Below are 24935 nucleotides of genomic sequence, written 5' to 3'. Positions count from 1 at the left end.
CTGGTTTGATGCTGCGTGTAAGACAGCTCGTCAAAAATTTAACACCGTGCGCAATTTCTATTTTCGCCATCCATCCGATATAAACAGACAATCGTACATAAAAGAACGGAATAATCACAACAGGACGAAACGAAAAGCAAAAATAAACTTCAAACGACGGAAGGGAAAAGAACTGTGTAATTTAGCGAAAACCGAACCGAAAAAATTTTGGTCAGCCGTTCGAAACTACAAGAAAAGTACAAGTTCTAAAGTTGACAATGAAGCAATGTTCAATCATTTTGAGTCAATATTAGGGGACAACCCGCCGAATTTGTGTGAAGAAGTTTTAGATTTAATAAACAATACCAATTTCGATGTCATTAATATAAATGACTTAGACACTGAAATCACTGAAGAAGAAATTTTACGAACAATAAAAAAACTCAAGTTGGATAAAAGTGCTGGTAATGACGGTATAATTAGTGAAATGCTAACTTCGTGTCAAAATTTATTAACACCAGTGTTGAAAAAACTATTTAACTTTATTTTTACATCCGGGATATATCCAAATCATTGGACAGAGTGTCTTGTAATCGCAGTTCCTAAGTCCGGTGACTTGTCAAATCCAAACAATTACCGTCCGATAGTATTGGTCAGCGTGCTATCTAAACTTTTCACTTCTATATTGACAAATCGTTTATTATTATGGGCTGAAGAAGAGGAAAAATTAATTGACAATCAGTTCGGCTTTAGACCCAGGCGATCTACAACCGATGCTATATTTGTGCCTCATGGGATTATATGTCATACGCTTCAAAACAAGGGAAAACTTTATAGCGCTTTCGTTGATTTCCGCAAGGCGTTTGACAAGCTGGATAGACCAATTTTGATATATAAACTCTTAAAAGGTGGAATTAGTTCAAAATTTATATCAATTGTGAAGTCCGTGTACTCATCAATCAAAATGCGATTGAGATCTGGTGATACCTTATCCGATTCATTTAATAATCTGATGGGAGTTAAACAGGGTGAACCTTTATCCCCTCTTCTTTTCCTGTTCTTTATAAATGACCTGATCGAGGATATTAACTTAAACAATCAAACTGATGTCGTAAATATCAACAGCTTTTTGATGTATTTGATTCTGTTTGCGGATGACACAGTACTTTTTGGAAAATCACAAGAAATTTTGCAGGAACTTTTAGATAAACTACTGATTTACTGTAATAAATGGAGTATCGAAGTTAATACTGATAAAACGAAAATAGTAGTGTTTCGGAATGGATGGCAACCGATTGACAATAGTTTTTTCTACAATGATAACGAAATTGAAATTGTGGATTCTTATGTATATCTAGGAATGTTGTTACATAAAAATGGGAAGTTTCAACATACACAAAAACGACCGTGTCAACAAGGATCGAGAGCGTTATCCGCAATGCTTAATTCAATCAAAGATTTATATTTGACTAAAAAGAATCAAGTAGAACTATTTGATATTATGGTGTCATCTGTTTTGTGTTACGCTTCGGAGATATGGGGTTTCCATCGTGGAAATGATATTGAAATATTACATAATAAGTTTTTCCGTCGTATCTTAAAAGTAGGTAGAACCATACCAAATTGTTTTCTTTACGGGGAACTAGGTCACCTTCCAATGTATATAATTAGACAATTTAGAGTTATGAAGTATTGGTCTAACATTCTAAAAAAGAAACAACCTATTGTATTTGACATTTATAATGTATTGTTAGAAGATGCCAACAATAGCGAGGTAAACTGGGTTTCAAGAGTTCGTGATTTGTTGTCTAATTTGGGCTTAAATTATATCTGGTATCAACAATTTGATGTAAATTTTGATATACCTATAGACACTATTATTGCTAGAATTAGGGATAACTTTATACAAAACTGGTATGCATCTATAGAGAATTGTGAAAAGCTTATTATATACAAGGACTTAAAGCTAGAATTTGGTTTTGAGGATTATTTAGATGTTAGTTTTAACTCACATTTTTTGACAAGATTGAGAAGTGGTACACTGAAGTTGAACATTGAAACTGGGCGATATATTGATACTGATAGGCACATGCGTATCTGTAAATGTTATACCATGAATTGTGTTGAAAATGAGTACCATTTTTTACTGGTTTGTCCTGCTTATAGAATTTTTCGTACTCATAACTTACCAAAATATTATTGTTCCTGGCCAAATACAACAAAGCTTAAAACACTGTTGAAATCAACATCTGTTACTGTCATAAGGAACTTGTGTAATTTTATCAAATCTGCTTGGTCAACTAGGTCACATATTGTTTCATAATTATACTTAATTGTGTATTGTTCTCTGCAATTTGTCATTATGTCACATTGCAATATATGTTTATGTTGCTATAGCATAATTATGCTTTTTTGCAATAAAGTATTCATTCATTATGATAATATCGTTGGTCTGTTTAGAAACACTAATTATGATAATATCATTGGTTTGATTAGAAACACTAATTATGATAATATCGTTGGGTTTATTAGAAACACTAATTATGATAATATCGTTGGTCTGTTTAGAAACACTAATTATGATAATATCATTGGTTTGATTAGAAACACTAATTATGATAATATCATTGCTTTGATTAGAAACACTAATTATGATAAACACTAATTATGATAAAATCGTTGGGTTTATTAGAAACACTAATTATGATAATATCGTTGGTCTGTTTAGAAACACTAATTATGATAATATCATTGGTTTGATTAGAAACACTAATTATGATAATATCGTTGGTTTGATTAGAAACACTAATTATGATAATATCATTGCTTTGTTTAGAAACACTAATTATGATAATATCATTGCTTTGTTTAGAAACACTAATTATGATAAAATCGAATGCAAAAATACATTCAAGTTGACGTAGTTTCATTACGTCACAATTTTAAGGTTTTATTTCTACACTGATGCTTGGTTTGTGCTGTTCGTAATCTGTGTATACTTTTTAGCTCATTTGTTTGGTTTATTATTATTATTATTTGTCATAGTCATGTTCCCAGCTTCTTTTGGTCCACGAGTCTCCCTCGTTTTAATCTTTTCAATTTTTGTTTACTTCTTCGTCTCAAATCTGTTTAAGAAATATGGTAATGGTGTAGCTTGAGGTAGGGGTTAATTATTGTGTCAATATGATGTTTATGCTATAAGATAGAGCAGCATCTTACTATATCTGAAAATATCAGCAGGACCATTGATCTTCGCCATCATCTCAGCGTCATGTGGACTGCCGTTCAAATGCTTAGAATGTGTGGAAATGGCAGGGGCACATTTTCCATCTCTGAATCATTAATGTGAAATTGATTCATTCCTTTTCCTCCATATTCAACATCACGATTTTTACGGTCTGAAGACAATATTCTTCGACATGTTATTCTTGAATGAATGTTGCTAACGATAGTCATGGCGTATCTAATGTTTAACTTGTAACTTATGTGCACAATTGCTGCACCATATCAAATATTTTGTAATTTATATTCGTCAAAATACCATTCAAACTTGTTTTTATTCTTTTAAGTTGCTATGTTTTTGGTCCAAGATTTGTGCTAGATTAGACTAACGCATCGAATCAAGAATACATGAACGTAAAAATGCGTACTGCTTCAAATAATGCATTATGTTAAAATTTTGATTGTTCCTAAACCGTTAGGTTTGCCATAGACAGACAATTGGAACTGCACAAATAACTTCATTCATCTTTTCTAAAACATAAGTGTCGACCCCAATGATATTACTCCTATAATTAATGACGAGTATTATGAATAAGGAGATAGTTACTTATAAAAAAAAACTTACATAGATCCAGAATAACTGCTTTGCAATGTGTTGTCTTCATTGTAATGAAAGTAGGCCACAGCAGAGTCATACTGGTTGTGTATATTCATAGGTCTTGCTATTTCATACCACAGTCCTTCGAGCTGAAAAATAATGAAGAATCGTTCGAGTTTGGTAATCGAACTATTTTAAATTTCACAGAACACACGATTAATGTCGGTTCTGTGCCTGACAATGTTCACCATGGACTTCAATTTTTATGGCTCTCAAGAAACTCGCGCAAGATATGCTCAAACAATATATCTTAAAGATGCATATTAAATATGCAGTTGATTTTTTAAGCACACGACTGGAGAAACCTTATAACGATGAAATGATAGACACTGATAATATTTCTCCTATTGAATTTTTGATATTAAAAGCGTTTCATTGATGAAAATCTGGTGATTCATGTAAAAATCTTCGCAGTAGTGTATAGACATACTTATGGATTCGAGAGATGGCACCATTTTCAAATTAATTAAGTCTATATATGATGATTGAATATTTGTTTTCTATTCTATTGTCAATGCATTACTTTTCACAATTCACATATATGATATATACCATCATTTACCTGTCGTAAATTTAAGGATTCTTCAACAACAATATTTTGGAGGTTGCATGTTCCTATTTGCATCTGAGTGGTATGTCCTCCTCCATTCAGTGCTAAATTTACAATATAGTTCAATTCCATGTAATAGTCTATATCACATTGACAAACCACAGGCTTTTTTGGCTTAAACATATTATGATTGTAGGCTTTGCCTTTGACGGACAGAACTACAATTTTATTCTAGTGATAATGCACCGATAATTTGTATCAACGCTGATGTTTCGACCAACAGGAATTTGTGATACTTTCTAAAAAAACACGATATGCGTCTGCAATAAAAGTGCAACTAATAACTTCCTAACTGCACACATCATTTCTGAAATACGCCTCTTCCATTTGAATGATTTTTAGCCTTTCATGTTTCGGAACATCTACATGTATAGGATTTCGCTAAGCTCTGTCCCGATAAATTCGTGTTTTATTTGCAGAAGAACTGTTTTTTCTTTATTATTCTTTCAGATTGTGGATTTTAATTAAGAAATTGGAAGTGAGGTGTGAGATAAATGCAGAGTAAATTTAAAACAAAAAAGAATGAGGATAGAGGATACATACCATTCGGGTTGTACCGGGTTGTATCGGAGATTTTAATAACTTCTCCAAGTAAATCGGGAACTCTACACGAATCTGAAATAGTGTAAAATTTGTGTCTTTAGCCCAGAGGTCTTTCAACATAACGACTATCCACTTATCGTAATTGATGTAAACGTGACAACAAAAGTTACAGCCTCTTACAGTAATGGCTTTTGATCGGGGTACCATTACCATGTAAAAGTTATACTTGGGATGGGAAATACGGGGTTATGTATAATGCTAATAGAGGATTTATATCATTCAAGGTCTATTCGATAGGTTTTTGTTCCTTTGCCGAGGGCCTTGAAGAAAAACAACCCTAAACTCCAGTTATTGGTAATAAATGTTCTTGAATACAACGCTGAAATGAATATAAATGGTTCAGACATGCGAAATAAATATACAAATTACATTATTTTCCACAAAAATCATCATCATACTTATTAAACAGTCAAGAATATTACATAGATTGATTTCAAAAAAAGGTATCCTTATTTGTAATGGTTATCGGATAAAGATTCTTATTTTAATGGTTTTCAGATAAGAGATTCGTATTTGTAATGGTTGTAATTGACTTGATGTATGATATTATGTATCTAACTGCCTTTGTTATTAAATAATGACGTGGAGTTATGCATGGAACATCTGTAAAATTGATAAGCCTTAGGTCAAAGTACATGTAATGAGTTGTGCTGATATATCCTTTATGTAAAAGGTTTGTATTTGACAAGCAAAAATAATAAAAAAAAAAAAAAATAGATACACAGAAAGAGGTACTATTTTCAACTTTTTGTAATAGTTTCATTTCACTGATTTTCTATGGAAAACACAAGCAGTGGGTGGCACATGCTAATAGTCATAGTCTGAAACTACCTGTATGTTGATCAATAAACATGCGATATTTGTTCTGGAACATATGGACCAAAATGTTGTTAAATTCCTGAAGAGTGAAGAAGCTGAATGGTCTGTTATTCTCTATTAATGCCTGCATTCTGCCACTAGTACATTTCCCTTGTTGTCTTGTATAACACGTAAACATCGCTATCACATCATTGTCCTTACCAAACCATATCTCTTCTAAAAATATAAACGACCTTCGGTGCGATACTCTCACAAACTTTGTCATGATATCTATACAATGAACATTTTCAACAATGTTACGACTTAGTTATCGCACAGAAAATTCTCGAAAAATTCAAGAAATTAAATCAAATGAGAAGTCATTAGTATTTCAAATGAGATATGCTTTTGATATTGTATATGACCTTATTGTATAGATGATACTATATGCTTTGATTTATCTCATCAGTAAAATTTTACTATTTGATCTCAAGTAACGAAAGAACTAGTTTCTCATTTTCCTTCCATTATAGAGATTCGACCGGTAATATTGCTTACTTGGCACATGCTCTCCTGTTTGAAGGTAATGGTCGTCATCTATCTTCTGGTATTTTTCTACTTGTATTGCATTGCAAATGTCCTCGCTAAGTAGAGACAAAAGAGTACATCACATCAAATATCAAAATGCATTGCACGTACACAGTACCAGTTGGTTTTCTCGGTGATTGGAGTAAATATACACTACCATTCTCAACATATGCTTGATTCGACATTCGATTGTTTGATAGACCCCAGGTTTTAGAAGCTATCACGTTTCAACGCATTGACACTTGTGGTTTAAGAGAAGCTATCTTGGAAAATTTTCTGACCAAATGTTTAGATAGCCTAGTATAGAACGATTTATTGGCAAAAAATGTGTTTCTCAATAGTTTTGAAGACAACTATTGAGCAGCTACAGCAGCCCACTGAGCCATATAAAGAGTAATCAAGGGAACCAAGGTTATAGCGGTAATAAAAAAAAAGTAATCCAGGGACAAAGTTTGTTTTGTTTGTTGGGGTTTAACGTCCGAGCAGCAATATTTCAGCTATATTCAGACAATGAACATGAAATGGATGATAAAATGAACATGAAATGAAAAAAAGAAAGGATGGGTCACAAGGATAATAGGGTCGACAAATTTTGATTACCACTGGAAAAAGGGGGAGATGGGTAAGGTCGGGCAATTTAGCCTCCTGTGGCGGAGCGCAAAGGTTCCTACTCCTATCGAATACCACAGCAGGGTTCTTTAACGTGCGAGGAACGTGGCTTCTTTCCCAACACGGTGCACCACTATGGTTTGCGGTCAGGTTTTCCGTATTATAGCCTGACAACCCCAGCATGTTATACACCAGGGGTACCCCATTCCACCACCTGGGGCACACATCCCAGTTGCTCTGTGGGCAGAGCGCCTAGCCCCCGGCTAGGTTTCTGAGCACTATTTAGTCGCCTTATACGACAAGCTTAGCGCTGCTGCAGGCCTATTCTTTTAACACCCGGACCTGCACGGGGCCCAGGGACAAAGACCAGACATGGAAAACAGTCATACACAACCAAGAACATAAAGTGACTAAAATCATACATACAAAATAACAAAAGCAAATGAGCAACTCGGGCTCCACTAAAAACTGTGAACATGGACCAGGTGCACCGGTAGGGTAAGCGTCCTCTGCTTTTCTAGAAAAACCCGCCGAGTTGCTCATAAAAAAGTCAAGACCGGGTAGACAAACGAGGAAAGGAAAACTATGACCAGTTGAATAAATCAGTTTTCATGGTGCAGATGGATACACCATAACGATCGACGAGTTCATGATGACGACCATAAAACTTCTGTAGTGATGACTTCAATCTTGTAGCAACATAACCCTGTTCTAAAAGCCTATTTGTTAGAATTCCAGCGCGATACAAAAAGTCTGCGTAGTTTCGGCAAGCACTGGCATAACGTATGAGTTGTGATATGAACACTCCATACGCAGGTGCTGAAGGGATGTTGCCACAGATGAAAGGAAAGTTGACAATTATGAATGAAAAGTCATCACGTTTGTCGTAAAGTTTGGTCAATAGTTTTCTTTTACCATCGATTTCTAAGTGTAAGTCAAGATATGAGGCCGACTTCACAGTGTCTGTAGTATCCTTTATCTCAAGTTCTTTGGGGTAGATGTGATGTATCAAATCCCCGAAATTAGCATTGTTTAAAGATAATACGTCATCTATATAGCGGAAACTGGGATTAAAGGATCAAGCCAATAAGGGGTAATTCATAGAGTTTGTTAGATTTAACTAAAATGCATGAACAAAGAAAACAACAATTTTAAATTCTAAGAATCAGCAAACTTGGTGCAAATAATTGAACAAGGTTTGTTGCTTTGCTGATGTCATTTCTAATACAAATGTGATCATTGTTTATGGTATCGTTCCCTTTGAAACTACAAACCAGAATGATATTCTGATGGACTAAGAAGCATTTAAGGAATGTTCCTAATTTTTGAATGGGTTAGTATACGAAATAACCTGGTTTGTGACAGTTTACATAAATAAACAGCTTATAAAATGTGTAAACTGGCCCAAGCCAGGTTATTGAGTATAACATGTTTATATATTAGAAACGTTTCTTATAATGTATTTTTTAATGTGGCAGACCAAATACTAACCATCGATTTGTCTTTAAAACGTTACTTCGTTTGAGATAATTTGAATTCCGATACGGACCAATCGACGTTAATGACGTCATAGTACCAAGTCAGGTTATACAAAATAACCTGGTTTGCTCAAAGAGAACCAACCAATCAGAAAGCTTGTTACAAATCAAATAGGATTATTGTTAAATGAACCAACCTTTGTTCCGACTTTGCTACATATAGTATCTGGTTATTTTGGCTAGGTATGAATTTATAATTCAGCGCTGCTGGTGTGTCACCATCTTGTACGGCATCGTAAAGTGTGTGGAAGTCTCCAGAGGGCTTAGAATAAAACAATGTAAAAAAAATATGACAATTATCAGAATACGATAGAACCTTCAGGTCCACAAAACAACGCTAACGCCAGAAAAAAAAACGAGTAAGTAAAATCCTAATGACAAGTAGCAATCGAAAGATTTTCAAAAAAGTGTTCGTGAACATTTGGTTTACATCTATTTTGTTGTGTAGAATGGGTAGCAGATAAACGATGGGTTCTTCTCATGTAACGGATGGAGAGACATCATTACTACTACATGTGTATAGCCATTACTGTGCAGATTTAACTTCCTTTGTTAATATTCCACATACACTTATAGCAAGGAAAGTTCATGGGTGATACATATACTATTAGACGAAATTATATAAAATATGCTCTTCATAGAAGACCTATGGATGGCCTTGAGCTGACATTTTTCATCCTCTTGTCTCTTTGACATATTCACCACACCCATATGTTATAAGTATATGCAATATGTCTAAATTAATGATTATCGTCGATTCTTACCATTTTTCCATAGAAAAAGATATCGGTGTCAGTTTTTGGTTTACCTCCATTTTCTGTAATTATTGAAATAAAGGTAATTTATATTTGATTTGAAGTTTTGAGTCAGTTCAGTAAAAAAGAAACAGGACCCGGAAAGATTAATAGCTTGTCGTAACTTTCATTTTTAATTTTGGACAAAAGAAATACCGAAGAATAGGCAGAGTGCCGATAATAGCAAAGTATCATTTTCTTCTGTAGTTCAATACGGGGACATCAAAGATCCAGTGAAGGAAAGACCCTTAGGTTGATATTTACCTCTGACAGTCGATTCTAAAAGTTCCGAAGAGGCTGCTGTTTCACAATCACCTTGGAATAACAAAGAATGAAAATAAAAAACATCAGCGAATCTTCTTTTACATAACAAATGATTTAATTAAATAAACTCATATATTAAAATTATTTTTCAGATACATGCAGTTTCAATATTACATATGATTTATTGATAGAAATTAGAATGATTTAATAGCAGTGCGTGATAAGGATCGCTAACATATGTGTGTTCGGTCTTTATGAATATTCCATGTTAAACCTTATGTATTTTACCATGCTTCACTGGGTTCATATGTTCGACTCTTGTACATTCTATGTCCTCCATGTATGACTTCATATTTATCAACTGTTCATCAGTCAGCTTCTCTGGTCCTCTCGACCATACCGCTATCCGTAGTTTATTGTGTTGACAAGTTCCGTCCGTCTGTAGGTTGAAGCAGTAGACTATTGCCGCTAATGTGTAGTCAGTTTTTAAAATCATCAATTCAACTGAAACCAACACTGGGTGCATGAGTTAAATTGATTGTAAATCCGAGTTAATTCATGAAATATGAGAGTACATGTATAATATAAGTAAGAAATGTAAGAATTCTTTGAAATTCCCACGATATACAATGACCACAGAGTTGTAACCTCCAAGTAACCTCTAATCTGTATTGAATGTTCAGTTGGTTTTGCTTTTAAACATTTATACTATTCGTAAGAACACGAGAGGTTATTTTAAATGTAATTGACTGTAATTTGCCGCATGAGTTTACTTAACATTTATTACACGTACATACACGTTGGAACTTTATTATAGCTCCTTTAATGAGAAAGTTCCCATTCTTCCCATTACCCCTTGTTCTCCTTTAATGAGTAAGTTCCCATTCTCCTCATGTCCAATTCCCCTTACCTCGTTTCCCATCGCCCTATTCCTAGGTCTAATTCCCCTTACCCTATTCCAAATCGCCTTTTTGCCTGTGTTCAAAATCCCCAAATTACACGAAAAATAACCTTGTCAAGAAGGGATTTACCACCATATCGATATCGAACACCAAAGACTTTTTTTATTTACCTATTGCACCCTCAATATTTCCTCTAAATCTACCAGGACTTTCCTCCGAGAAATTTATGACTCCTGTCTCACACCTCTTGCTAAAAGGACTACAATAATTAACAAGATAAAGTTTGTGTAGGTAATAAATATGCCAGTATACAAGTCACAGGCAGAAAAAAAATCATTCTAAAATTAATGACTATATTTGAAAACTTGTTTCAAATGCAAACAAAGTATTTCAATGTTTAGCAGTTTTGTGTAAAGAAAGTTAAAACTGTTCCATTGTATATGTTGCAGTTAACATGCCTTTGAGATTACATTGATAATACGATGTTGAAACAAATGAGGTTTGTAATTATTACAAATTTAAATATTTGATAAAAGACGTCGTAACAAAATCCGCAATTTGCCATGAAACAATAAATAAGTCAATGTTATTTGGTAAAGAATTGATTCTTTATAGTAGTGCAGTGAGAACAAATGACTCCCTACTCACTTCATTCCGGAAAAAGCATTTGTGATAGTTCCGTCCTTCCAGGCATACAAGGAATTTGTAATTGAACCCCACATACCGTCTCGGTAAACGTATGACGTTGAAGATTGGGTATACCATGCACCTACAAACTGTCAAACATTTAATGAGAATCATCGTTTGCTTTCATTAAATCCAATTTTTACATTTTTAACATGTGATCGTCCCTTTCCAAATTGAGGATACAAGATTCATGTTAGTAGATAGGTTTCGTTCCCAAAATTGTCTTTGTCATACCTCATCATACATATAATTTGGAGACAAGTATTGAATTGGATGCCATTAAGGCACCTACAAGATTGGTACAATGATTTATTACTCGTCTGTTTTTCTTCTCAAACGATATTCTATCATTTTCTATCACTTCTGTATAAGTAAAAAATAATAAATACTAATATAACAAATTGACTGAATATCTTATACTAAAATGAGCGACTCCATAAATTTAAAATTAGCTGGAGGCGTATAAAGCGTTTCGGTATTAAGGGAGAGAAAAAATTCTTCGCATATTTTTTTAATCCTATAGCTCATATTACTTGCCACATTTTTTTGTTCATGAAAAAATGAGAATAAATTATTTATTTAACAGCGTGTTTTAATTTCGAAGTAATAGCGTAGTCTTTTCAATGGAGAGAACCAAAACTGTGTTGTAATTACCTGATCGAAGTATGAATAAATAAGGGAAATTTATTTGGAAATAATCTCGAATACTCCGGTTATATCAGAAAGCAAATTAATCTGCACAAATACATACATACGGTTGTACATGTACATATGGGTAATAAAATCTAATAACTATATCTAATTTTAAGGATTAATTCTGTGGGCTTCGATAGCTCAAATTAAAACTTTTTTTTTCCATTGAGAGTGCTGACAGATTTTACAAATCTCTCAGCTCATGTGAATACTAAGTCAATTCCGATCCTCAACTTACGTTGAAAGCAGTAAACTAGTACGTGTTATTGGTGGGTTTTAGAATTTTAGGTTGAAGTTTTAATTAACATATAACGCTCGAAAAAATCCGTTCCTTTAATTTTCGTTGCCAAGTATATATACTTGTCAGAACTTGGAACTATGAGTATTTTTGAAATGTTTCATATACACAGTAAAATATGAAGATAATAATGAAGGTATACTACAAAAGATAATTCTTGACCTGCGACAAAAATAAATAACTTCATCAATTTTTACATACCTTGTGTATGTCAAAGTCGTTTTTTGGTGTAACTTTTGTCAGGTCTGCAACACATTGTGATAAATCTATCGACGCTGCAAAACCACCAACAAGAAAATAAATGAATGGAATTAAATATCTTACGTCCATCTTGATCTACAGAGGTAGATGATATCATTCTACGGAGAAATGACTCGAAGTTCAAGGCTCTTGAAAACTTACACTTAAAAACAATTGGCATGACTCTTGTTACCGGTCGTTCAACTAATTGAAATTTTTTATTAATTTTTGATGAAGTGGCATGCTATACTCTCTGCATGCATGCATCCTCATAGAAATTTAGTTTATCTACTAAATTTAGTAAATTCCCTATAACATAGATAAAGCTAAATGTATTACATGTACATGTATACAAAATGCAAGTGCAAAATTGTCAAGTAGGTGCACTTAATTGAATTGCTTGACCGAAAATCTAATGAACTAAACTTATCCTTTTATGAAGGAAAAGAATACTTGAAATATATTAATAACCCTCGTAAAATAAAGAAAGTAGAACAGTCGGGTTGGAAAGAGCATACACATATTCGTCATTAATATCGTCCTAATATTTTTTTACATTTTTTATTTAGAGACCAGATTCTTTAATCGGGTTTATCTAAGTAAAAGATAAACCAATTTATCCATGAGTGGTCGGTTCTTTTCTGATCACCAGATTGAATTTGGCCAGGGTATTCTAAATACAAATAAATAATCAAAATAAATAATAAACTCACTCCCATGTTTTTTATAAATATTAAATGAAAAAAGTGGTTGCCACCATGGGGTGACAAATGGTATGGGCTGGCGTACTGGAAAATCGTGTCCCTCGTTCTCTCAAGGTACCTTGAGGAATGTGAGCATCCATTGTTTACCAATGGTGCACAGGGTTGTCCGTATACCCCTGCGTTTGGCATTCTGTTTCCCTATCTTGTCAATTCCTCTCTTGCAGTGAGATGTGGCCGTTATTAGCCATTTATATTGTTTCTTGAATTTTTATAAGCCAAACAATTGATTCTTTGATTAAACCTGAATATTCCGAATTTTAAAGATATTATTCTGTTACCCATCTGATCTACTTTTGAAAGTCGTTCACTTTGAACTTTTATTCCGTAAAATTGTAAGTACTTTTAATTGTATGAAATAAATTGTAGTCCAAGGATGTAGTAATGAATAAATTCGGTATACTAAAACCTTACCAAAAACAAGAAATACCAGTATTTTGTGTTATTACTCATAAGTATTTCGATATTCCTTTCGTGAATAATATTCTATAATAGAGTATCTGGTCATCTATATTTAGTATTTAATCGCAGCCAATAACAGTTATTTCTTGTTATTGAATTCAATAAAACTATCAAAACTTATTAACGATATCACACTTCCGAACGGCGCCAATTATACGGAAAATGGCTTAGTTCCATTTATAATTCGCTTGTAATTTAATGACAGACTGTATAAATATTTATTGATTCCCGGGAACCAGCAATTAACGGTTCCCTGTAGATGGTGGAAATTTGATTGTAACAGTGTACTTGTCATCCGGATAACAAATAAGCTGTTTCCTTTCTTGCTTTAAGTCTGATTGAAAGTGAATCTTAATTGACTGAAATTCTCATGCAATTTAGATATATGGAGCAGAAAATATTATGGTATAGCACTATAAAACCAGAAAAATTGGCTTATAGTGCAATGTAAATAGAAAAACTTCTAAAAAAAGAAATGACTAGAGTCATTTGTAACAAAATCATTCCGCGATACCGCTATAGGAACGGAGCATACTTCATATGGTTAGTAACGGAGCACATTTCATAGGGTTAGTAACGGAGCATACTTCCTAGGGTAAGTAACGGAGCACACTTCATAGGGTAAGTAACGGAGCACACTTCAAAGAGTAACCCGGGTTAATAAAAGCGATATTCAAAACTCTTAAGTCAGGGCAGTTGACTGAGCCAAGTAAAAGCGTATACGGAAGCAACGTCCAACATTCATTGAAAAAAAATACAATATATACAAATGTACAGAAAATTTGAAAAATACTAAGCAAACCAGGCTTCATTGAAACATACTAAGACCATCAAATACACGTATCTTGTCACCGGTAAATTATTATAAAATTCTAATTTACCTTCTGGTGACACTAAGTAAGTTGTTCATATCATGTTCGTTATAATGTAACAAAGCTGTTTTATCCTAAAGATAGATACACCATATCGGGAATGGAGTAATTAATTTATCTCTATTACTTAAGTTTAACATGCCTCTGCTCCAGTCTTGTCATAAAGAATCTATACTAGGTAAAACTTTCATGCTATTATGAGGTCTCTAAATATTAAATAAGCTGAGAAACTCTGTTCACAGTAGAATATCGAATGTTTGAAAATGTATGATTTGGAAAATAAATCATAGCATTTTTTTTTGCTTAGCATAATTGTTGATTTTCATCTTTCGTGGAATCCCGAAAAAAGTAATGACAGGAAACAGACTTAACAGAACCTGTGGTGTTCTTCATTTCAAGTAATTTGTGTATGATTAGATGAAATTATAATATCAATGACAAACTATACTGTATACTGAAGACATAAACAACAAATAAGTGAAAATAACAAGAAACAAGAAATACAAGTAAATTAAGTAAATCCATGACACCAGCTTCCAGATAAGTCTTGAACTTTGTGGGGAAGACGCATCAGGTTAAAGATGAAAATGATAAATTCACTCTAACTCAGAAATAAGTATCAGGAGAAGTATTTAGCTCTGTCTTAATATTATCTGAAAGTATTACTGAGAGTCGTTTGGTGCAAGTTTAACAACAGATCGTTAATTTATAAGGGACACACCAAAATTAAAAGATGGGTGAGAAAGTTATTGTGTGTGGTGAAAAAAGTTTGTTTGTTGGGGATTAACGCCCGAACAGCAATATTTCAGCTATATTCAGGCAATGAGCATGAAGTGGATGATAAAATGAACATGAAATGATGATGAAATGAAAAAGGGATGGGACACAAGGATAATGGGGTCGGCAAGTTTTGATTGCCACTGGAAATAGGGAGGTGTGTAGGATCGGGCAATTTAGCCTCCTGTGAGCCTTATGGTTCATATTCCGGGAGAATACCACAGTAGGGTTCTTTAACGTGGGAGGAATGTGGCATCTTTCCCAACAGGGTGCACCAGTATGGATTGCGGTCAGGTTTTCCGTATTATAGCCTGACAACCCCAGCATGTAACACGCCAGGGGTACCCCATTCCACCACCTGGGGCCCCGTGCAGGTCCGGGTGTTAAAAGAATAGGCCTGCAGCAGCGCTAAGCTTGTCGTAAAAGGCGACTAAATAGTGCTCAGAAACCTAGCCGGGGGCTAGGCGCTCTGCCCACAGAGCAACTGGGATGTGTGCCCCAGGTGGTGGAATGGGGTACCCCTGGCGTGTTACATGCTTGGGTTGTCAGGCTATAATACGGAAAACCTGACCGCAAACCATAGTGGTGCACCGTGTTGGGAAAGAAGCCACGTTCCTCGCACGTTAAAGAACCCTGCTGTGGTATTCGATAGGAGTAGGAACCTTTGCGCTCCGCCACAGGAGGCTAAATTGCCCGACCTTACCCATCCCCCTTTTTCCAGTGGCAATTAAAATTTGTCGAACCTATTATCCTTGTGACCCATCCTTTTTTTTCATTTTATGTTCATTTTATCATCCATTTCATGTTCATTGTCTGAATATAGCTGAAATATTGCTGCTCGGACGTTAAACCCCAACAAACAAACAATCCACCACCTGGGGCACAAATCCCAGTTGCTCTGTGAGCAGAGCGCCTTAGCCCCGGCTAGGGTTCTGAGCACTATTTAGTCGCCTTTTACGACAAGCTAGGCGCTGCTGCAGGCCTATTCTTTTGACACCCGGACCTGCACGGGTCGGTGAAAAAAGTAAATACCATACATAATTGTTAAGGTTCATCATTACCCCGGACCTGCACGGGGAATAACAAACTTAAAGACGATATCGATGCCATTGAACAATATGGTAGAATAGGATTGATTTGAGTATGCGGTATACCTGAAAACACCAAAGGTATAGTTACCGACATAGTAAAAAAGCATAGAGACTAAGTATCAGGAAGGTGTCATACTTTAATTTCATCGTGTCGCAAACAATCAACATGGTAAACTCTTACTTTCAACACAGATAATCGTCCGTCTGAAAGATCATATTGTGAAAAAATAAACGGATCATGGTGTCAGCTCATTCGAAGCAGTATGTGTCTTGTCTGCTTTTCTCTACTAAGCTGAAATATGTATTTTACGAACTCTCCAGTTATTGTGGGCTATCCAATGCTTATTATTCTGTTTTTGAATTTCGTTAATCTAAGATCATTTTACAACCTACTAATAGTTGAAAATTAGAATAGTTGCAACATATACCCTGGGCCTCTGTTGCAACAACTGTCATTGAAATATTCTGATGATGAACGAATACATGAACCATTTTCATTTTTAATGTGCATTTTCTTATTACGCATCATTTTGCTTTTATGCAACTTTTTTATTTTGGGTTTTTGAAGAGTTTAAACCTTTTGTTTTGCAATATGTTAGAATTGTACTAAAATGTAGCTTTTGTTTGACCTCTCTCATCTCTCTATGGGTCACTCTGGTGTAACATAATGGGCACTATTATTAGGACAGTATTGAATGAGAGGTGTTTTTTTTTTGTTACCAAGCTACGCTCGTTTAACAAGAACATGCAAATTGTATTTTATGTCTGTTAAATGTCCATTAATGAACAAAGGGAATTTTTGTAATCATGTCGGTTTTTGTAGAGGTCCATTCCAACATGTAATTGAAATGCTATTCTTTTCTATTTTGCATTTTTTGATATTCGTTAAACAAACTAATCCAATCCGATATTGAGAGAAATCCCGGTCAGAATCACGTTGGCGACTTCTTCCTCCAATTTTTTTTAATAATTTCTCGATATTCTCTAATTTGATTTCCTTCGTACAGCTTAATGCCCAGTTTGATACCACCAAAACATGGTTGAACGCTAGACACCCAGACGGTCCGATTTGATTTGTTATTTTCCAACAACCGTTTCACAGAGTTGGATGACCACAAGGCAATGGTGATGGAGTTATCGTCTACGTAAAAACTTGAAAGGAACAGTCTCGGAACGACCTGGCTTCAAATGAAGCAAATGGTAAATCCTGAATGGAACGTTTTATATCCCTCCAAAAAAATCAAGTGCTTTTTTGGACTTAGTCGACATCAGTGAAATACAATCCGACTACGTGATCAATACGGGTAATTTTAACGCATAGGATATGAATCGGAATTCGAAAATAGGAAATGTATCAATGCGTTAAACTATAGTTTAATGCAATTAATCGACGAACCGACGAATATTACATGCTCTCGTATTCAATATTAGATCTTATTCTTACTAATAACACTCAATTCATTCCTTATGTACTTGAACAAATTCGATATCACTGTCGTATAAATGGTCTGAAACCGGCTCAAACGCTATGAAGTGCAAACTCTGGCTTTATAATTGCGGTAACTTTGACACGTTTCGACGTTTCTTAAGCAATTCGGACTGGAATCCTGACTGTATTCAATTCAGATGATATTAATCAGATATCAACTGACCATTTATATGCAATATAGGTACATTGTCGAAAAGTATTGAAGATATGTGATGAGGCGACGGAACGGGTAGGAAATGCGAGGCTCCGCCGAGCTATTTTCCCCTTTCCAAGCCGAATACACATATCTTCAATAATTTTCGACAATGTACCTATATTGTTTTTATCCTGTTATATTAATAGTTTTGTGCGTGTGTACATTTTTAAAATAAAATGTTAAAATGCATATCCCCTGAGGAGCCCGATCGTTAAACCCGAAGAAAAAAAATAATACGCATGGCGCATGACTCAGTAAACATAGAAATTCAATCCGCACAATATAATCCGTCTAAGCTGTTTGAAGAAAATAAGCAATGTATCAAAATTTATTTAATTCCAAGAGACAAATAAGTAAAATGAACAATAAATACGAATATTTTGAATGTTGTAAAGTCGATTTTAAGAACATTAAAGTTTTGAATTTCACGAGGAAGGTGGAAGCTGACTTGTTTCTGTTTGGTATATGGCAGTAGAGTTCAGGGGTGAAATTTGTGTTTAGGCAGTAATAAATCCAAGACCATAACAGTTTCCTGGTCATCTTCAAGAGTTTTATCATATTGTAATGCTTCAATTTCTTTAAGTGGGGACCAGTTTATTTTAAATTGTGACGGACACTCTGGCTCCGAGTCCGACATGACTGAAATGACAGGGGAAGTCGTCTGCAAACTGATAACGAATCAAATCTGAACGAGATTTGGGATTTGCCATATACATGACGGTGAAAAAAATACAAACAAAATCATTATTTGGTTTACATAAAATCTTTTATTTCATTCAGGTGAAAACGAAACAAAACAGCAAAAAAATAGATAAACCGGATACGCAATCGCAATTTGTTTATATCATATCTACGGTGGTGGCCAAGATTAATTTACGCATACCAGAAAAAAGTAGTTCCGCCTATCACGTGAGTGGGAGGAGCCAGAGAGTCGATAACCTGCTAATGTACGGATACAGCAAAAAAAATAACCGTATACCTTTATTCGTTTAACGGTTCATTCCCGATTGTCCAACATTTTAAAATTATGGAGTCCAACAACAAAAGTTCTGATTGTCCTACTTTCATTGTTGTTAATTAAACAAAGTATGATCATCATTATAATTTGAGGGTAGCAAGGGGTTTCTATTGTAAAAAAATAAATAATAAATTCATATTTATATAGATTAAATGTAAAACTATTTCTTAAAATAGATGAAAGATAATTTTAATTTGAAATACATATTTATTTTTTATAATGTTGTTTTGGATATTTTAATCTGAAGCAAACAATAATATCAAAACAAATCATACTTTTTAAAAGAAAATATTTGATATATATTTTTTCTAAATATCCAGTATTTTTAATGCTTTAGGAATCAAATACTATATGAATTAATAATGATTTTGATTTGAGTATGAATTCCAGCAATGCAAATTATTTAATAAAATCATAATTAAAATGTAATATATGAAGTGTTCTTTGTAATGAGTTGTTGCACTTCAAACTAATTGGTTAATAATATGCTTCATTCAACAAAAATGACAAATAATTTACATGTATATGAAATTGCCAAAAGAATAGGCCTGCAGCAGCGCTAAGCTTGTCGTAAAAGGCGACTAAATAGTGCTCAGAACCCTAGCCGGGGGCTTGGGGGCTTTGCCCACAGAGCAACTGGGATGTGTGCCCCAGGTGGTGGAATGGGGTACCCCTGGCGTGTTACATGCTGGGGTTGTCAGGCTATAATACAGAAAACCTGACCGCTAACCATAGTGTGCACCGTGTTGGGAAAGATGCCACGTTCCTCGCACGTTAAAGAACCCTGCTGTGGTATTCTCCCTGAGTAGGAACCACAGGAGGCTAACTTGCCCGACCCTACCCACCTCTCCATATTTCCAGTGGCAATCAAAATGTGTCGACCCCATTGTCCTTGTGTCCCATCCCTTTTTCATTTCATCATTATTTCATGTTCATTTTATCATCAATTTCATGTTCATCGTCTGAATATAGCTGAAATATTGCTGCTCGGACGTTAAACCCCAACAACAAACAAACATAATTTCATATTTATTTAATGAAACTAAAACATTTGAATATTACATGTATAAAAAAGTCGCCTTTCACAAGCTTAGAGCTGCTGCAGGCCTACTCTTTGATCCCTGGACCCGTACGGGGCAATACAAGAACAACAAACCAAAAGAATAATCGAGATGATCAGCAATAAGCTGTAAAACATCAGCTAAAAAATACTGATGCAACAAATTAAAACAATAAAAACCAAGACAAACAGAGAACAAACTAACTTCACAAACCTAAATCAACAGTAGTATATTTTTTCTTTCAATGAACACCCCTTATAGAACCTCAAAACTATCTTTGTCAAAACATTTTCTAATTAACCAACATGTATATTCCTTATCAGAACATTCCCAATTGTCCAACATTTTTTTACCTTTTTTACCAGCAATTTTCAAAAGTTGGACAATCGTATTTTTGTGATATAAGTATAAAGCCTTTGACTGTGTTTGGCATGATGGGTTATAATTCAAGTATAAAACAGAGATGTTCTTAACGGGAAAAAGTCTGACTGGCTGGAAGTTAAGGCTGGCGTCCCCCCGTGTTCTATATTAGGTACCCTGTTTTTTAACTTTTTATTAACGACATGGTGGATGAAATCGGTGCTGATTATAGAATTTTGTATCTAGAAATAGGTAATCCCATAGAACCTGCAGAAGCTTTGAACAAAGACATCGATAGACTCCACAGCTGGTCTGGAAAATGGTTAAGTTTAACCCGCACAAAACTGAATCAGTGGTCGTTTCTCGCAAACATATAAAGCCGTTTCCCCCTCCCTCTCCCCCCACTGAAAACGAATCATCACGTTTTATATCGACTAATGGCTTAGTTTAAACAAATTTTATTACAAATAAATAATCCCTTACAATTAATACAACAGTAAAACATCATAAGGAAACAAGACTAAGTTTATGTTAATATGTCACCTATCATATAACAAATATTAGCGGATTGAATCAGCATGCTCTAATACGTTCGTTTTACATATATTTATGTAATAGTGAAATAAAAAAATAATATGTGAAAGGAAGATAGACATATATGTAAAAAATAAGGAATATGATGGAATGCGTTAGAAAGAAACAAAAACATATAATACTAGTGTTACATGTAATCTGCAACTCATTTACTTGACAAAATACGAAATTTTATTAAGGTTATATTAGTTCCTTTCCACATGGTTGAAAATAACGACTTCGAAAGTGATAAATTGAAAAGTTTACAAAACGGACTTTTCAGTTCGGAATATGCGGCTTTCAATAGTCTCGGCCCAATAAAGTTATATCCGGATGCTTTCCCAACGTTAAGATTCTTGAGGACATTAACTTCGGGTTCGGTAAGTGAAAATTGATCTATCTCAATTCTTCCTAAGGAAGGATTACGGTATAAGATTTAGAGTAGTCTAATTCGGTTTGCAGAATGAAGAAGTCATTAAATTTGTCTGCTTTGACAGTTTTGTCATTGATAACGTTACCATTTTTTGACAACGGTGGTACACGTATCCCTACTTGAGTTATTTCATGCAAGTAATTTGACTGCATATTTGCCACCACGATTTTGTCGATGGGCGGCTATCTTCTAGTTTACCAATGTTGATCTTGGTAACTCTGTTGAGCTTTTCATACTTGTAAAGTTACCAAGTTCCGTATATGCCGAATTTTTACTAAAGAACAGGAGATTCAATAACTGACTTGCAATCCATTTTGTTTTCATATTTTACTGTTCTCGTGTTCATTTTGAATATAACTCTTCAATTCCACGAATCTTAATTGTATTTTAATGTTATTACTCACGATATTATAAAATGCTGTTACTCATTAGAGCATGCATATGATGTATACAATGATTGTGGATATAATACTGGGAGATGGAGTTGTACAATCGGAGATGCTTGTTTCCAGATCATTTAAGTTATGTTTGTTGTTAATGTTCTGAAATAATGTTTACTTGATTTTTTTTTCTTCTGAATAAATATGTTTAACGGACCAAATATCGACAAAACATAGGAAAGCTTTAATAATGGGACAAATACAACAAAATCGACCCACTGAACGTGAAAACAGGAAACAAAGATGATCTTCTAAAACAATGAAGCAAACTGAATCAAATAAGGGTAACAATACAATTACCGAACACTAATCCGACCCATAAACAAGTCAAGTCCAAAACAAACTGGAAAAATAGATATTACACCACCGGAACAACTGCTACCGCAAATAGTCCTGACTTGGTACGTGCATTTTAAACGAAATTGTGGGTTAAACCTAGGTTTTACAGTGCGCTAAACCTTCCTCTTAAATTAGAAAAGAAAAACTGAAGATAAGGGTCACAAGACGTAACTTAAAAAAAACTAAAGCTTTGGTTATACGGAAGATGCATTGCAAGCCAATAGCGATGTACCAATGTATACCAATAAAGAAAAACACACCAACAAATCATGTACAAGATCTTCATCATTTAATAAAAGGTGTTGTCCTATACATCGTTTATTTTTGCAAGTAAGGTATATCATACATTATATATTCTGATATTTAGATTTGAGCAAACGTGCTAAATTGAATATGTTCTGTTAAAGAGCACACAATGTGTTCCCATTTGGATACTAATATTGCTATAATGAACATTCGCGCTAGCCACACTAAAATTTAAAGCTTAAATTTGTGTTTTTAATGAAACTACTTTTTTTTCTTACACAGGGTATTGCTAGGTAATGGATTCTAAGAAATCCTCGTGTGTTCTTTTTTTTTTCAAAATATTGTAAGCCATTCGATGGAACTCTGCGGTTTTTCTTATGTAAATGAACAATTAGATACAAAAAGTACTCACGAACACACACAGGGTACTGTTACATGTATATGAAACAACAATTTACGACAGAAACTAACACCTTTCCACCCAGTGGTTATTGTCATTGGTTACGGGTATGTACATTGTAGTCTAGTTGTACATGTAAGTCTCGTCACGTGACTACGTGGTTTGTCGAGAATGAGTCCCAATCCACCATTCAAACACAAGGAAACTTTGTCTTTTATAGAGCGCTGAGTTCAGAATTTAAAGTAAAACATCTTGTGTAAAATATATTTTTCTACCAAATAAAAATGAAAAGCAACATTTCGAGATCCAAGAAGTAAACAATGGATTTCAATACGTTCTACATAAGAACTGTTAAGAAAAATGAATCTAGATTGAGACTTACAAACCTTATATCAATAAAGTATGTATAAAATATCTCCCATAAATACGGAATCAAAGAGTACTGCGTTCTTTTTCACAAAAAATCGTAAGAGTAAAATTAGTCGTGAGTTATGACGTCATAGTAACTGAAAGTATTGTGACCTCATTACTTACGATTAATTTTACTCTTACGAATTTTTGTGAAAAGGACCACTGCTCTCGATTTCTCAAAAAAGTCGTAAGTGTAAAATTGATCGTAAGTAATGACGTCATAAACTAAGAGTTATCAAGGGAACCAATGTTATAGCGGTAATCAAAAGAATGTAATCCAGGGACAAAGACCAGACATGGAAAACAGACATACACAACAAAAAACATAAAGTAACTAAAATTATACATACAAAGTAACAAAAGGAAATGAGCAACTCGGACTCCACTAAAAACTGGGAGCAAGGACCAGGTGCACCGGTAGGGTAAGGTCCTCTAAAATAGCATTGTGACGTCATGATTTACGATCAATTTAAAAAATTCATAGACCTGCAACCTTCGCCTGATTTCATTTATGTCTTTGCTCGGAAGAGATAGATTACATTACCAAGCATGCTACGTCTTTTATTTGTAAACGCAACAAGTTGAAAATCAATTTTTCATCTTTAATCTCCACGTCGATCAGTACGTATTAAGCTTTTACTAAAATATTTATACAATTAGTGACAATTGCTAACTTCTCATTACCCGCTGACATTTTCCCGTCAAAATTCAATTATCATCGGAAAGAGCACTACCATATCCAGATTTTTTTACAATCATGTTGCGTAATGAACTAGTGATTAATAAGCTAGATCTGTCTAGGACTAAAGACGATAATACTGGCTTCTTACAGCTTCACAAGTTTCGACATCTATAGTACTATTTAGGTAATTGAGTGGTAATGTACAAATAACATTGATTTTATATTTCTCTTGCTTTAAAATCCATGACTGTTTTTTTTTTCTTTAAAAATATCAAATGAAGGATGTCTTCAAATTTCTGGAATTTAATTCCCACAGATTGGCAAATTTTGACTAACTGTTTGTCATTGAAATTTGAATTCTGTTCAGTGAGTATTGAAATTTAAGAAAATCATCAATTTTAATCCATGAAACCTTTTGACAGTTCGTTTAACATCCAGAGAGGTGTAATATATAAAGGTAAGACACCTTTTGTTAATTCTAAAAGCAAATAGATTCAAGATATTATTTGTCATATTACTTACAAAAGCAATGGATCATGACATTACCATGAGATTTTGGTCTTTCAAAAATGTAATCACAATATGTGCATTGACGAATGCACTTTAAGCAATTTTAAATTACAAATTTAACTACTTAAATACGTTATACAACATCAATTTTAAGTACAAGAAGTTTATCTTAGGAAAATATTTTAGATTGTGTTAGGTTGCTTTAAGTCGGTATTTATTTGTACGGCGTCAATATTGACATGTATGTAAACATGAATTATTATCAGTAACCGTGGACAAAAATTTATTAAATTAGAAATCACTCTCCTGTTATTGGAATATTAAATTTCCC

At 34.1% G+C, this 24935-nt stretch overlaps 1 protein-coding gene and 1 long non-coding RNA gene across 2 annotated transcripts in view; one reads left to right on the top strand and one right to left on the bottom strand.

The window, feature by feature from the left end:
• LOC148611539 (uncharacterized) overlaps positions 1 to 12618 on the bottom strand; it is a 33972-nt gene extending 21354 nt beyond the window's left edge. The window contains exons 1-13 of the mRNA XM_088592189.1: positions 12445 to 12618; positions 11214 to 11341; positions 10736 to 10824; positions 9952 to 10167; positions 9664 to 9714; positions 9370 to 9422; positions 8743 to 8867; positions 6429 to 6514; positions 5904 to 6107; positions 5013 to 5084; positions 4422 to 4513; positions 3827 to 3948; positions 3199 to 3311 (exon numbers count right to left, since the gene is read on the bottom strand). Of these exons, the coding sequence (XP_088448315.1) occupies positions 3199 to 3311; positions 3827 to 3948; positions 4422 to 4513; positions 5013 to 5084; positions 5904 to 6107; positions 6429 to 6514; positions 8743 to 8867; positions 9370 to 9422; positions 9664 to 9714; positions 9952 to 10167; positions 10736 to 10824; positions 11214 to 11341; positions 12445 to 12573 (1480 nt within the window). The 5' untranslated portion in view covers positions 12574 to 12618. The remainder of the gene's footprint in view (positions 1 to 3198; positions 3312 to 3826; positions 3949 to 4421; positions 4514 to 5012; positions 5085 to 5903; positions 6108 to 6428; positions 6515 to 8742; positions 8868 to 9369; positions 9423 to 9663; positions 9715 to 9951; positions 10168 to 10735; positions 10825 to 11213; positions 11342 to 12444) is intronic.
• Positions 8824 to 9816, top strand: LOC148611540 (uncharacterized). Its single transcript, XR_015924149.1, has 2 exons — positions 8824 to 8964; positions 9607 to 9816. It is a non-coding gene; the product is annotated as an uncharacterized LOC148611540 (long non-coding RNA).
• Positions 12619 to 24935: the final 12317 nt, after the last annotated feature.

The sequence above is a fragment of the Perna viridis genome, chromosome 7 (genome assembly GCF_037379345.1).
Source record: "Perna viridis isolate PV_CMFRI_1.1 ecotype Kerala chromosome 7, ASM3737934v1, whole genome shotgun sequence".
Classification (NCBI taxonomy): Eukaryota; Metazoa; Mollusca; class Bivalvia; order Mytilida; family Mytilidae; genus Perna; species Perna viridis.
This window is presented reverse-complemented; position numbering and strand designations above follow the sequence as displayed.